The 16,188-nt window shown below is 42.4% G+C and overlaps 1 protein-coding gene across 1 annotated transcript in view; it reads left to right on the top strand.

The window, feature by feature from the left end:
• Nucleotides 1–15,697, top strand: part of LOC104167518 (rho GTPase-activating protein SYDE2-like) — a gene marked incomplete at its 5' end in the record, with an annotated part of 25,423 nt that extends 9,726 nt beyond the window's left edge. The window contains 5 exon segments of the mRNA XM_009707806.1: nt 1–789; nt 3,672–3,798; nt 9,151–9,332; nt 10,234–10,465; nt 15,195–15,697. The exon segment at nt 1–789 is cut by the window's left edge and continues 12 nt beyond it. Coding sequence (XP_009706108.1) covers nt 1–789; nt 3,672–3,798; nt 9,151–9,332; nt 10,234–10,465; nt 15,195–15,697 — 1,833 coding nt within the window.
• Nucleotides 15,698–16,188: the final 491 nt, after the last annotated feature.

Raw genomic sequence — 16,188 nt, 5'->3', positions numbered from 1 at the left:
AGGAATGTGATAAGTCGTTACCATCTCGACAGCAGCGTGTCGTCGCAACACACCTATAAAAAGAAAAGCTCAAGGAGCTCCAAGTCCTTCAGCAAAGGTGGTTACCTCAGTGATGGTGATTCTCCCGAACTTATAACAAAATCAGGTAAACATGGGCACGATACCAAGTGTGGGAAAGGAAAGGAAAACCTTCCAAGTAACAGTGGTAAAACCGAAATAGATATTGATGCCTTCAGACACTACAACTTTTCTGATCAACCCAAGTGCTCTCAGTACATCTCTGGACTCATGAGCATTCACTTTTATGGTGCTGAAGACTTAAAACCACCAAGAATAGACTCAAAAGATGTCTTTTGTGCAATACAGGTTGACTCAGTAAACAAAGCAAGGACAGCCCTGCTTACATGCAGGACAACATTTCTAGATATGGACCACACATTCAACATAGAAATTGAAAATGCTCAGCACTTAAAGCTGGTGGTGTTCAGCTGGGAACCCACCCCACGGAAAAATCGGGTGTGTTGTCATGGAACCGTGGCTCTTCCCAGTCTCTTCCGTGTGACAAAGACGCATCAGCTGGCTGTCAAACTGGAACCGAGGGGGCTTATTTATGTCAAGCTGTCGCTCATGGAACAGTGGGAGAACTCTCTCGATGGCCTTGGTGCAGATAGAGAGCCTGTGATGTTCGGGGTAGATGCTCGAAAAGTTGTAGAAAAGGAAAATGCGGGCTTGATGGTGCCACTTCTGATGCAGAAATGCATTCTGGAGATTGAAAAGAGAGGCTGTCAGGTACTGCGCATATTTTAATCTGTTTTGTTAATATTTCTGTGTTGGGATAGCTGTTGTTGCAGAGTGTGAGCAGCGAATGGGAAAGGGGAAATTAAAAACACCTTTACATGTCAGTTCTTTTTGCTTTGCTGCTCCTTTTTGGTGAACACTGGTCATTGTAATGTGGGAAGAATAACAGGACTGTGTGAAATCACTGCTTCCAACTTGGCCTTTGTAGAGGAGCTGTACACCTGCTTACAGGAGATGCCTGCAGTAGTGCTTTAGGACTAGAGATAGTGAAATGAACCTGCAGCCCCCAGCATATCTCCCTCAAAAAGCAGAGCCGAGATGAGAACTTGAAAATGCTTGATTGCTGAGACACAGATCACTCCGTAAGAACATATAAATGCAAAAATGAGTATAATGTTCCCGCCTACCCAAAACCGAGGTGTTGTGTGCAGTGACAGAAAGTGATGAGGACAGGTCTTTTGACAAAATTTTACTTACATGTGTGCAGTCTCAAGCCAACATGCCAAAGTCTTGTCTCTGCCATCTCTTTGTGCACAGCATTAAGATGAGGAGGAGACCCCAAGGGGCTGAATTTGTCATTTCCCCATGCCACTGCTCCTTGCCTTTCTTGAGGTTGTTGTCAAAATTAAGACAGGAGATGAACGCTGTAAAGCAGCAGTGCCCAGTGTCTTCTCTTCATCCTGATACAGTTTGTTGGTTGGTGTAACCTAATGGACAAAACTGTGTGTGAGAAAGGAGGTATGGAAACACATTGCCAGTTACGGATGCTAGACAAGAAGTCTGTTAGGAAGGACTATGCACAGTCCTAAGGTTGAATGTTCGCCATGGCAATTAATTTGAAACTGGTGGGAGGACTCTTGCATGCTGTTCCTCAGCATGTGTGAGCCCTCGGTTTCTTTTACACCTGTTCTTGCTCAGGTGAAATTGAGAAGTAATCACACCTACCACTGTTACTATTTTAGATTGCTGACAGATTGGATATAGTTCCAGGTGTTATGAGAATAACTCTGCTATTTATAACCTAGGTCATAAAATAGAGAGAGAAGTGGTGATACTGCGCAATTACTTTGCTGAAAGTCACTACTGATAATAACTGTATGATTCTTTTGTGAATGCTTCTCCTAACATTATGCAAATCAGTGGAAAAGAGAAGTTTTATTCTTTCCGATGCATGTGTCCCATGGTTTCAGCAATTTATTTTGGGCGTATTAGCACCTAGTCATGCAAATGATATTGGGCAATCAAGGCAACACTGGTAATGAAGCGATCGGGATCTGAATCGTCTGAATGTACCTTGTGCTTTTGAGCATGAAATCTGATTTGTGTATTTGCACAAGGAGAACCAAACATGCAAAATATACTGTTAACTTCTTGTTTTAACAACATGCTTGTCTGACATTTTTGACTTACCTATAGACAGCAGACTACTGCCACGGTGTGTTATCTCCACCTGAATTTCAGATGCGGCATTAGAAAACTTTAAAAGTTTAAAAGAAATTGTCTTGAGCAAATACTGGATCATATTCAGTCTTGGGAAAGAGGGAGTACAAATTCCATTCACTAACTTTCCATTTATTTAAACAGGAATTAATATAAGGCCAGACAAATACGCTTGTTTACAAACCTAGATGTGCATGGTTTAAGTCAGTACAGTCTGTCGGGGGTTTTTTGTGTTGTTTTTTGTTGTGGTGTTTTGGTTTAGGTTTTTTTTTGTCTTTTGAGTGCACAGTAGTTTTGGACTAACCATTTACTGCTCAATACAGCTGCCTATAAAGTTCATTAAAATGAATATGTTTAAGATTTAGTTCCTTAAGATCACAGGAGTTCTTTATATAAATGGTGTTGATGAAAATGAAAGTAAATAATGATAAAATGCCAAATTTGAGTGCATGAAAGCACATGATTAAACTAGTAATTCAGTCCAAGAATGTTGTGGGTTTCATCCCTATCACTTGAGCATGTTAACCTCTGTTTTGCTTAAAACTTTTCATATAATTTTAAACATGTGGAAGTCAGCATCCTGTCATCTTTAAAACAGCATATTATAGGTGTAATAATGGAGCATTCAAAATTTTCTTGAAACTCTAGTTACTGGTATAAAATAAAATTTTGCTTACTATATAACTTGTAGGAAAAATGTTTTGGTTTATTTTGTGTTTTTTTTTTTAAATTGGTTTACAGCATTTCTTATTTTTAGTAGATAGTTGTGTGGGTTTTTTTTTGCTAATGATTAATGACTATTTTGTAACTTGTAGGAAAAATGTTTTGGTTTATTTTGTGTTTTTTTTTTTTTTAAATTGGTTTACAGCATTTCTTATTTTTAGTAGATAGTTGTATGGGTTTTTTTTCTGCTAATGATTAATAACTATTTTGGTATACTGTAGTTTTGTATACATAAAGCTCAAAATGCCTTTTCTCATCATTTCTTTCTGGTGAAGTTCTGATTCTATCTTGTATAATTAAACAATTATAGTAGGAAAAATAATCGCAGTCTGAATAAGTAGGATAAGAAGAGAACAGATGTTTAATCTGTATTTCTTTGTTTCCTGAGCTTGCATAAAAGCAAAGCACTAAATTATTCCAATTTAAAACTCGTGTTCTGTCAATGAAATACTGTTCAGCATGTTCACTGTTACAGAAAACACTAGCGTTGTTCACTTACTGCTTAACAGTCCCAGCTGTGTCTCTTGTGACATGTTTGATACCGTACATGACCATTTGATGTTAATGGTTTGCACTGTTTGAGTTTCCTCAACGTACCTTTCCCAACAGTTGCATTTGTTGCACTTCCCAGATGCGATAACGCATGATGTCAGTTACTAGTCCCCTCTGCAGGAAAATGACTGATGTGGGGCCGTTGTTTTTGTTTCTAGGTGGTAGGTCTGTATCGGTTATGTGGCTCAGCAGCGGTTAAGAAAGAGCTTCGAGAGGCGTTTGAGAGGGACAGCAAGGCTGTTACTCTCTGTGAAAGCCAGTACCCAGATATCAACGTCGTAACAGGTAATACAGTTACTTGCTTTTAATATAGAATTGTGTGAAATTGTGCTCTGAACTAGTTTTCTGTTGTCATTTACCAAGCTGTTGACTGCTGCTTTATGTTGCTAAAGATTAGGTGAGAATGAATGCGGTAATCTTGGGGATGTGTGAGTGTGAAGCAGCAGTGATTTGGAGGGAGGAGGGTATGGAAGGAGCCGCTTTGGGTAGCTACCCTGCCAGTTGCCGCGGGAAGTAGAAGTCTGAAAGGGACTGGAGCCAGTGAAGCCTCTGCCGTTGGCTTGTGCTGGAGCGGGTCTTGGAAAACTTGGTTGTGATCAGGCACGTCCGCCGTGCTGGTTGCTCTACAATGTGTGATCCGAGGGCCATCTCGGATCAACCTGTTGTCCTCGCTTTATGTTGGAGGCTGCAGGAGTTTTAGAAACAGACTTCATATCATCTTGTGCAGGCTAGGTGGATCTGCAGGAAAGCACCTTCATTTGGTCATTGCTTCTTTTGAAACATAATTAAATAGCAGCTTTCTCCTGCTCACGGGAGCGACCCTTTCCTTGCTGTTGGGCAGCAGGCCCCTGGCAAAGGTGAGAAGGGCTGGGGGGACAGGAACGGGGGGGCTTCGGGAGCTTGGCGGCATCTGCTTCAGCTCTTTACATGGCTGTCTTCGCAGGAGTTGCACTGCACCGCCAAAGTAAGTTGTTGAGGTTTGGGTTTTTTTTTTTTTGATCTGCTTAAAAGTGGAACAGTTTTGTAACTATTGATACTTGTTACGTAGACCACAGTTGATCTAATTTCAGGCATCACTGAGTAAACCAATCGCTCCAGGAAATTAGTTGGGAGCATTTATTGCCTACATATCCAGGGATGGAAAATGTAACAACGATGGCCAGGGTATAAATTTTCTGTGCCAAAGCCCTTTTTGTAACATTCAGCTTCCAGCTGTATGCAACAGTTGTTCTCTTTTTGGTGGCTTATTTCACTTCAGCATATGGGGAATTGATTTTGTTCATTACACTTTATAATTCTGCATGGTGATATCAGAAGATACAACTCGGTTACATTTACTGGGTTAAATAAACCTTTTGGTTCGGAATGTGCAACTAGTCACTTCGCCTGACTTGCCCTGACTGGTTTTGCTGTTGGGTTCAGTGTTGCTGAGGAGTACCTGTGTTGGCAGCAGCAGAAGCTTGCCTTTATGTTTCACTCTGGTGGGATACAGGCTTTATAAAGAGGAGGTGTACAGTAAAAGTAAAACAGTGTAAAAGATCTTTTAAACTGGGTAATTTTTTTTCTCTTTACAAATAAATTAATGAGAAAAAGTTGTGATAATTTCTAAGATCAGATTGTTCCATGAAATTATTGCAGTCCTCTTTTCGTCCGGATTCTTGTAAATCAACTCAGAAAGGCGGGGTGGGGGGGAGAAACCTGTCTGATATTGACTTGTAAGCAGACAAATGGCAAACTGCTATTTGGTTAATGTAAGCTTTTAGCTAATGGAAAACTTTTTTTGATTTGTTTTTAAATTTTTGGAATAATAAAAATGATACTGCTCTCCCATGCTACAAGTAATCGTTACAATAAAACAGTATTTGCAGAAACAGTTCAGGTTTATCATGGGAAAGGGGATAGGAACTTAATTCTTATCGACGTGCAAAAGAACCTGTAACATTTCATAGGCATGTTAATTTTCCTGAGTACGGTGTACACTCAGAACCAACCAGAACTGGCTGAAACTGAAGTCTGAACTGTGGGACAGCTCTGTACGGATTCAAAACCTTGGAAGGGCAGCAGCACAATCTGACTGATCTTTCCATCACGAGTTTATGATGCAATGGTTAAATAGAAAAGTGTACTTCAATTTTTCAATATACATTGCTGCAAGCCTCATTGGTGATGGTGAACTTTTGGTAACCGTGCAGGTTCTGCTGGACTCAGTCCTTTTTTGCCTGTACTACTGAAGAATAATTTAATTTTTTTGGCATCTGGAATTTGTATTGTAAGAGTGAAAAGACTGCAGCCTTGGTGTGTGTCTTATGGAAAGACTGCTGGGTATGCTTTTGTATACGTTATATTGCAAGAGTTTACTCATATGCTGTGTTCCATACAAGGGAAAAAATAGTTTTAAGAAATTACATTTAAAAAACCCCACAGTTCTTTCCCCTGCAGCTGTGCTGTGTGATTGCCTGCAGTGCCTGTGTCAGTGTTGTGTTGAAAGGACTGAGTGCAGGGGTCCTGCGTGAGTTGGGGGGAGCGGGGAGGGAGGGGTTGTTTGCACCCATAACGTGCTTGGGTGTTTGCACCAACCCTGCTTAGTGCTAAGAATAAAAGAGCCCACAAAGCCTCTCTTGCTTACGCTGAGGGAGTTGGGTTGAGGGGGATGCTTCCCCTGATGTTTTACTGCTGTATTTGCAGTGCTGAGGCTGATGCACATGATTCATACTTTTATCAGCCAAAACATGTGTTCCATAAAATATGAATCCTTGGTATAAATCTTGGCTGATTTGAAGAGAAGTGCCACCTTGTGTCCTTTTTGAAATTTGAGTAGCGGTCCTTTTTGAAAAGATTAAAAAGATTTATTTGCCCCCCCCTTTTTGGATCTCCAAAGACTAAAGAATGTGAATATTTGATGATTGAGTCTTGACTGAGAAATGCTCTTGGGTTTGGCACAAGCTTACACACCGTTAAGCGTACTCGTGGCTCAAACTGAAGTGTGCAACCAATTTTTGGAACTGACCATGTAGTCATCTTGTTGCATCGTGTCTGTTCGCATCCACGTGAATTCATATCTCTGCATAAAGCATGCAGTACTGTTAACAGTTCAGTGGTTCAGAAAAATGAGGAATTAATGAAGTGGATGGCAATTTCTGCTCGCTGTCTAAATTTGTTGTGTGTGGTTGTGTCAAGGGGAATGTGCTAGTGGGCTGGCAGCAGCGGGAAGCATAGATTCATGGAAAAAATAACAGCAGCTTCTTACAGGGCTAATTTAGCTGAGTGAATAGCAGAAGGATTTAGAAAGGTCGGGGGCATTCATGGCTCCCAAACTATCCTGTTATTCAGGGCTAAACAGGAGAAAGTCCTTTGGCAGGTGGTAGTCCTATGACTGTGGATGCTCTTAGAGGAATTCCTACTAAATTGTTATTAATAGACAGTTGTGACTGTTTCAACAGTATAAGCTGATTTGATTACGACATACCATTTCCTACTGTAAGCTGATTCTGGTTTCAGCCTCCCCATCCAAAAAAAGCACAGCTGAAACAAAGATCCTGATAAAAGCATCTCTTGCTAGTGTTTTGCTTACGGAAGAAGGAAAATATCCCAAACCATGGTGTACAGCACCGGCCTCTGCCACATTTGTCTCGTAAATATTTTAACCAGCTAATCCACACATGGAATGTGGGCCTCTAAAATCTGGGGAAGCAATAAAATTTGGTGAGGAGGGAGGAATAGGAGTAAGTTATTAAACAAAACTTAAGTGGATCAGTACCAGAAGTGGCATATTCTTTTTAAAACAAAGTGGCTGTTCACATATTTTGTATTCCTGATGGGATGTTCCCATTTTAAGCACAGAGTGAGCTGTTAAGTGCTGTGTGGTGGTCTGCAGAGACAGAAGTTTTGCCTGACTGCCTCGTGCCTTATGCTGTGGAGAGAGATGGTCTGGCAGCTCCGGCAGGTGATGCTGCTTCAGGTAGCGCTGCTCGTGCAACATGGCTTCAATAGCTGCATTACTGCTAGGTGCAGTATTCTTTTTAAAGCAAAAATATTTATACAGGTAGAAGCCAACTTTTACTTGCATTCTGCATGTGAACATGGCTATGAAGGGGAAAATGTTAACTTTTGTTCCCTGCGTTTTTTTTTCAAAACGACCTCATAACAAAGCCCACTGCTATACAGTTCAGTTTACAGCTAGGTTATAAAGCTCGAGTTTATAAAACTGTTGCTTTGTTAAATAACACAGTGTGGTGGTATATGCTGTGATTTGAGATTTTACAAGGCTATGAGGAATGCATACTCAAAAAATCTACCTTTCCAACTTTGCCTTTTTGGAGGACAGGCTGCATTAATTACACTACCCACTTTCAAATAGTTGTTGTTTTTTTTTTTTAATCCGTTTCTTCTTAACAAAGTATTTAAATTCAATTGTGATCTAGCTAAAATGGGTAGATATTTGTGGCACAGAATGCTTTTTTTTTTTTTTAAGGAAAATAAAAGCTGCTGGGAGGCAGGCTTGTTGCCTTCAAAGTTTTTTGTCAGTTGTACTGGGCACCTTGCTCCTGGATAGCATCCTGCTGTGTCCTTTCCAAAGGGCTGCTGCTGGAAGTCTTAATGTTTTTGGTTTTTTTTAATTGTTCTTATAATCACTGAAACCCAGCTCAAACTGAAGTATCAGCCAACCTCTAAAGCCAGTTTACAAGAATGGAAATGCTCAATTCCTATTTGTTTGCGTCTGTGGAAGAAATCAGGATTAATGAGGTGCTTGCCTGGTTGTTGAAGCTCCTAGAAATAGCTTCTCCTCCAGCACATCCCAGTGCAGGGTGTCTCTGCACCTGGGAGGGCTCAGTGCATGGGTATTTTAGCCAGTGTCTCCTTTGGATGTGCATTATATTTGTCATAGCAGAAGGGAGTGGTGTGCTGGGCGTTAGAGTACCCAGAGGCAGGGGTGAGTTGGTGTTTCCCTTTTGAGGAGATCTGTTTGGTTTGTGCTTTGGTAGGTGAGAAAACGCTGTGTGCTTCACCAAACGTGCTGCTGGCGCTGGGATGTTGGCTCATAATTTTATAGTTGAAAATGAACTGAACAGAAAAATTAACTGCCGGTTGTATATGAAGGAGGAGGTGTCATCAGACTGAAGATTTTGGTGTTTGTGGGAGCTCCTTTCCTTACAACTGAGAGCCCTTTCTTTGCCTCTCCCTCGCCCTGACCAGGAGGGAGACCGGGAGGGATGCTCGCCCTGTGCCTGGCGTACTCACTCCTGCACGCACAGCAGCCCCGGCATGCACCCCTCTTCTCTGGAGGTAGCCCACCTTCCTACCCTGGTTTCACTCCTTAGTTTTGTGATGAGCTACCTTGCGTGGGCTTGGGAGAAGCTGCCGGGACTGTGGGGACAGGGGTACTGGTGCCTCCGGTATCTTGCAGAGATACCTCCTGCCTCTCAGCTGGCCCTGTGGGGAGCCCTCACGTACCTGTGGTTGGCTGTACCCTTTTGCTGTCATCCTCCCGTCCCTCGCTCCCAAGCACAAGGTTTGTCACTGGCACGGAGGATTTTCTCATGGGATGGCTAAAGTTGATGTGCCTTAGTGCTCCCAAAAATTGCTGGAAAGTGAATCTGCGGCTTGCTAAAGGCAGCTGTTCTTGTGTCTTTTGTGAAGGTGTCCTAAAGGATTATCTGCGAGAGCTACCCTCTCCCCTGATAACCAAGCAGCTCTATGAAGCAGTGTTGGAGGCCATGGTGAAAAATCCCTTGAAAATGACAGCAAGCGGTTGCGAGAATGACCCAAGTGACTCTGAGCACACTGCAGCCCTCCTGGAGTGCCTGCCAGATGTTGAGAAGGTGAGCCGTGCTAGTAGATTCAAGGAAATTGCATACTTCAGAAAATAAAGGGACATTGGACATTTTCACACTGGATATAAAACGTGTCAAAATGCATACACCTGTTTCCTGACTTATCGGTCCACTTGGATTTTTGGTGCTCCATGTCTTTGAAAATAGTTCCATGTTATGATTAATTGGAGGGCCTGCATTGCTGGATTTATTCCAGTTTGCATTTTATATTCTCTGTAAAACTGAATGAAAAGCTGTGATCACTACTTTTACATTGTTAGATAGAAGATTATTCCTGCGTGGTGTCCTGCTCCAGTTCTGTGGAGCTCTCTGATCTGTATGTCATAATGACATGGGCAAATGCATCCCTCTTTCCTAAGTATGTGCAATAAAGCCTTCGCTTCCCATACTGTGCGGTGTAATAGTGCAGTGTGCTGTCACCTGCCAAATTCACCTCTGCAGAAGACCAGAGTTAGCCCATTTCTAGGGGGCAGAGAGTGAGCAGTGGCCTGCACACTACCTGGAAGTTACTGGGAAGCTTGTTCTGGTGCCAAGGTCATATTGAGGGTTTCTTTATTTTCTATTGTACCTGGATCATCTATACTGCTTCTGCAGCTTCTCTTCCCTCCCTCATGTCCCCTTTCCCCTGTGAGAGAACTCATCCGTGTAAAACTGAAATCAAGTAAGAAACAAGCTGAATTTTACCAGAAAGTCTGTCTTAACTAGTCAGCTCTGTGATAGTCTAATACAGCTTTTCTAAATCAGCACTTAGATGTTCCCTTGATGAGTGTTGGTAGAAAAAAATCATAACTATCAGACTTGATCTTATCCCTGTAGAGCAGTGATGTTAGGATATCAACACCACCTTCGTCTAGTGCTTTGTTTCCTGAGCAGTATTTTGTTCTTTCAGGCTACCCTGAAGATGCTGTTGGATCACCTGAAACTGGTGGCTTCTTACCACAAAGTAAATAAGATGACATGCCAGAACTTAGCCGTATGTTTTGGGCCCGTGTTACTCAGTCAGAGGCAGGAGACCACCAACCATAACAACAGAGTCTTCACAGACTCAGAAGAGCTTGCTAGTGCCCTGGACTTCAAAAAACACATAGAGGTTCTTCACTATTTACTCCAACTGTGGCCAGGTACTGTTTCATGAATCTGATCAAGGGAAAATGTCAAACTGTTGCTGTTTGTTTTTACTGGGTGAGAGTGTACATTAATTCACAGGATGACTGAGCAGCATTGGAATTCTTAAAACACAAGGTACTATGGCATCACCTATTAATCTAGATTATAAAACTGTCATGATTTCTTTAATCTTTATATTGGGTCACTTTGTTTAATGGAAGGTTTGTTGTTTTCATTGCTTTCTTACCAGATGGCAGAGTTTGAGTATAACATAAGAAATGGTGAAGAGTGCTTTATGTGAGTAAAGACACTAGAAAAAACAAACCCAGTGACAGTAAGGTTTCCACAACTGAATTAGGGGATTTTGGGATGTTTTGGGTTTTGTATGGGTTTGTGGTTTTTTTTTTCTTCTGCTCTCCTGCTTTTACCATTTGGGATTATTTGTGTATGGAATTCACTAGCTGTTTGGCCTCCAGGATACCTGGAGGGTTACTTTATTTCTGCTCTTGTAATTTGGCAGAGTTGGGAGCATCCTTACAGTAAGAGCTGTGCAACTTCTGGTTGTTTTTGCAGAGCTTTGCGTAAGGAAAAATGTGTTTAAAACAAAACAACAAAAACCCCAAACAAACAATAAAACCCAAACCAAAACACCTTAAGTACCTTTTAGCTCCCACTTCCAAACTTAAGAGGTCATATGCTGTCACACAATTTGGGGTCAATTCTCAGTAAGAAGGGAGGGGAAATTCTGATCTTACTAATGAACTAAAGTAGAAGTGAAGGTAACTCTCTGCTAAGATCTGCCTTTCAAATGGGAAATGATCACACAGTGTTCACGTTTCCCCTGGTATTCAGAGAGGCGGTGGAAATAGGATGACATCTGGAGCCCTGGGTTTCAGCCCGCAGTGAATTCCTGTGCATTGCTACTGCTGCTGGACCGCAGCCTTCTCTTGCGCAAGCACTGCCCCAAGTCAGGAGCAGATGAAGGTGTTGCAGCTTTTCAGTTAAACAGGGAGAGTTTGCGGGTAATACTGTGAAACAGCTTAATGTGGGATCAGATGCGTTTAGTTTTGTTTTCAGATAGTCTTTGGCCAAACAGTTGTTGAAAGCTACCTAACCATGCAGAAGATGGGTCCGTTGTGCTGTGCTGTAGTACCTTCCTTTTTCACAGTGGTGAGAACTGATCTGTTTGGTATTACTGAATAATTTAATATCCAATTCTGAAATCTGAGCAGTGTAAACCCTTTAATTCTCAAGGCTAAGAGAAGATTCAGCTCATCTAAACAGCTGCTTAATTGTTCCCTTTTAGAACACAGTAATTGCTCTTGGGAAACTGGTGAATTTCTACACCAATTGAAACATGAAATGGAATTAGTGAATCTAAATGAATAACGTGTCTGATTGGGTTTGTTTTTAAATTTATTTTTACTTGAAGAGGAGGAGATCTGCTTTTTATGGGTGACTTGGGGTCACCCCTGAAACGTGGAGGGTCACGAAGGGCGTGGCTTGGCAATACTGAATTAGAGATGCTGTGGCTGCATTTGAGCCAGCCAGGTGGACTCTGCTGTTCTATGTTCAGGATACAAAATGTTCCACAACTCATTTAAAGAGTGTTTGGGAAAAGGCTTTTTCTTTTTGTTTCCTGTCATCTTCACCCATTGCAAACATTCTAAAGAGTAATTGCCATTCCCAGCTAGGTGTTTCTTGAAGCATTTTATTCTGGAGGGCCCAGGAACGGCTCTGGACATGTAAGCATGGGTTGGCAAAGACTTGTATCTGGCAGATTCTATACAATAATTTAAAAAAAAAAAAAGTGTTTGGATTTGTTGTCTATTCCTAGACATGAGATATAAATGAATGTGCGCTAGCAGAGAAAGTGCAGGACAGGCACATGAACGTGTAGTCTTTGTCTTAGCAGTTCATAATTAAACTATGTAAGATGTATGATCTTGCTATTAATTAAAGGAGTGTTTATGGTTACAAAAAAGTATGGGAATCTACACTGTATTGTTATAACGCAAGTCATCTTTAAACAGTCTCTGCTCTACTTGACCAGTAATACTTGTTAAGTTTTTATCTAGGGATTTATTTTAAATTTGTAAGGGTTTTTTTTGGGGGGGTCTTTTTTGTTTTCTTCTTTATTTTAATTATGAGAGAGAGAATTTTTGGGGAAGGTATAATCCTTTCTTGGGTAAAACGATGCAGTATCAGGACATGTGAAGAAAATGCAAAAGAAGAGAGTTGACTGTAAGCTCCCTTGACCAGCAGAGCGTAACTGCCAGGTTTGTGAATAGCTCCCTGAGGTCTTTCAAGTGCTGGAACGTTTCTTGTGATATATCAGATACTGATTAGTATAAAGAATATTCTGGTTGAGACAGTGATTTCGGCCATTGTGGGCTACTTCTTCACTCCTCTTACAACAGTTTCCACCCAGGAATATCACTAGACTCCTTCCTACTGCCCCAAACCTTGTTGGCGAGAGCTGCTGTGAATCCGGCTGTGTTGCTGCTGTGTGGGCTGCAGTGGTCAGCGAGCCCTGTGCTTGCCTTTATCACTTAGCGATGGGAAAGGTGAGTTTGGGAAAAAAGTCAGTGTAGACAGCTAGTGTACTGGAGGGAAAAAAAACCCAACAAGTGTAGTCTCAGTTGTGTTGTCTAATTTTTTCCCCTGTAAGTCTGATTTGTAGTAGTTTGCTTGCATTAGACATTGCTTGCCACTCTACCCTGATTTTCAGCTAAGAGGGTGAGTTGATTTCCAGCAGCTCAGGCACGGGTGCTGAAAGGATGTCACTGACTGGGCAGCTTGAAGAGCTGCTTATGGATGATGTAAATGGCAGCACTTTTTACATTTTTTCATACTCTGTTGACCTGATGGTGGTCATGCCCTGGAGTCACCTCCATGACAGCTGACGCTGCGGCTTTAACAGGTACACGCTGACCACACGCTGGGTCAACACTGCCAGGAAGCTGCCGGCTGTTGGATCTGCTCACCGCAGCCTCACGGAAACCTTCTCTACCTGAAAACAAGATCAAGAGGAAAGTTAGTTTGACATATGGTGCACCTTCATGATGGGCTTGAGGTGATTGAGGACACTTCTGCTTCCTTGTCACCTGCAGCTGGGAAACCCCAGAGCTGCTGACCACGAAAAATGAAAAGAAGCTTTCAGTCACATCAGTGAGCCCGTGCAGGAGAGATGGGAAATGTAGGTGGAAGAAGAGAGAGACCAAGAGCTGTTTGGGCAGCAACTACTGTGCAGGAGCTAGTCGTGAAACCCTGGCGATGGCTTATGGCACAGCTGCTGTGGGAAACAAAAGCAGGTAGAGGTAGCCCTGCCCATAGGAGTGGGCATTGCTGTAAAGGGGCCAGGAGTAGGGTAAGTAGAAGAGTTTTCCTTGAGCTTGAAGAGAAAGCAAAACGCTCTACCCTGGCTTGCAAGAGCTGTGCAAGACATTGTGCTAAAAGGGAGGTAGAACACCAATGCAAAAGCGTGAGGAGGCGAACGCCATACAGTGTAAACAGAACAGTTGGACCCGATGGAAGGATCGCAGTCTGGTCTCTTACATTTAATCTTCTGTAGATTGAGACAGCTTGATAATCAACATGTTGTGCAATACTTAAATTTCCGTATTTTTCCAACTGAAAACAAACAGTCCTTGTTCGGATAGAGCATGTAATACTGGCAAGTTATTGTTAACCCATGGCCCTTCGTCTTAATGGAGCATAGTCTAAACAGAAGGGCTTTTGTTATAGTAAGAAGGGAGGGGAAAAAAAGCAGTGCTAGTTATTGCGTGTTACTGTGCAAGACGTAAAGTAAGACTAAAATCCCCTGGAGAGACCTGTAACGTGGACCCAGAAAGAAAAGCATTGGGCACATCTCAGGACTGAGCCCTTCTGCTTGTGTGCGAGGAGTCTAACAAGGAGTGGGTGAGATTGTGAACTGCACGGGTTTGTGCGCACCGCGTTTGCAACGGTGGATGGGAATAGAAAGTCTCTGCTGATAATTACAAGAGGTAATGGTCTGTATAAAACCGAAAGAAGTTTTGCAACTTAAACGCTTAATAGGCATGGGTCAGTAAAAATATTTGTGCTGTTTACTGTAGGAAGCAGGTAACAGCGGAGGAGACTTAGTAACTTACGCTGTATAATCGTGAGCTCAGGTAACATTGCCATCAAACCTGTTTGAGTGTGACTGACATGGGGTTGTGGCTGCTTAGAAAAATTAATGCAAATGAGCTTCTTTAATAGCACAGAACATTAGGGCAAAAAAGAAGTGCAAGAGTTCAACTCTTGGTGCGTCTTCAGCTTCTCTGGGTGTTTCTCAGGAGTGGTATTTTTGTTGTGTTTTAACCTCTTTTGCTGTGCCTGCTTTCTGTTACTCCTTTAGCCTGGACAAAGTGTGTGAGCTGAGCTATTTGCTTTTCTTTGACCCAGAGCGGGATGGTGATTAACTCACACAGTGGATTTAATCGGTGCTCTGGGAGTTTCTACTTTTAGATAGGCTTCTCTGTTGCAATTTGAATCTGGCATGAATCTTCAAAACTGAGCTTTTACAGTAGTTTTTATGATTATTTTATATCAAACAGTGGCAGAAAACATAATAGTGGAATGTGTTGGCTGTAAGCTTGCATGTATTCATGCATGCTGTTAGCGTGTGACATCGAGGGAGGACAGTGGGCATCTGTTGTGGACTTTTCTTGTTGCGGCATGAATTCAGTCCTGACTGGTTTAACTTCTCCTCTCTTCTAGTACATCACTCACCTGCCAAAGAACCAGCACATCTGAACGCATTTCCTGAGCACCCACCCTCCCTGAATTACCTGAGACCCAAGAGGCAGAGACCTCAGATGCTGAATCTGAGTGGTACTGAGATGTCTGGGTTACTCAGACCAAGGCCAGCAGGTCTAGACAGCCCGTCAAGCAACCGCTACGCTGGAGACTGGAGTAGCTGTGGGGAGAACTACTTCTTAAGCCCAAAAGACTGCATGAGTGAAGCAGACTACGACGACGTCCCTTCGGAAGATACAGAGAGTGGGGATGACAGCAGCAAAGCCGAGGAGTCAAATGCCCCCGTAAGACACCCGCAGCCCAGCCCCGGAGAGCACACGTTTCAGAGCTATTTGACCATGCAAGCAATAGACTCTGTGGTGGATCACAGAGCAAACCTCAAAGACCTGCAGGAAAGTATTGATACTCTGATAGGAAACCTGGAAAGGGAACTCAACAAAAACAAACTAAATATGAGTTATTAAATCCTGCACAAGGCTGCCTCCTTGTGCCTCTGTGCCCCTCATCAGGCTTCCAACAGTTGTGTGAGGAGTGATGGTGCCCCTGAACACCTTGTGGTAAGGCCACGGCCCACCTTGCGTCAACAAATTTTCGGCCATTCCGTTACGTTTCCACCTTTTTGTTAGAAGTTGTTGGCCTGATTCGGGTGTTGGAGACAAGGTCAGAGACCATGAGGTGATTCCACATAGTGGCATTTCTCCCTAAAAACACTCTGCACTTAGGTAGTCTGGGCAATACCTGGTAGAAGATAAAGTGACGTCTCTGCTGTCAGCAGCAGCAGAACTCCTTATTCCTGAAATCTTAGCTCCGGTACAGATGTCCCTCTTGGAAGAGGGTGAACGCTGCTTGGCCTGAGTTTTGCAGCATGGACTTCAGATAGACTTGTTTTACTATATATGCAATGGCTGCTATGAAAAATGCTTTATATGTATATATAATATTTATATATAAAGTT

This window comes from Cariama cristata, unplaced genomic scaffold (assembly GCF_000690535.1).
Source record: "Cariama cristata isolate BGI_N322 unplaced genomic scaffold, ASM69053v1 scaffold3589, whole genome shotgun sequence".
Taxonomy (NCBI): Eukaryota; Metazoa; Chordata; class Aves; order Cariamiformes; family Cariamidae; genus Cariama; species Cariama cristata.
This window is presented reverse-complemented; position numbering and strand designations above follow the sequence as displayed.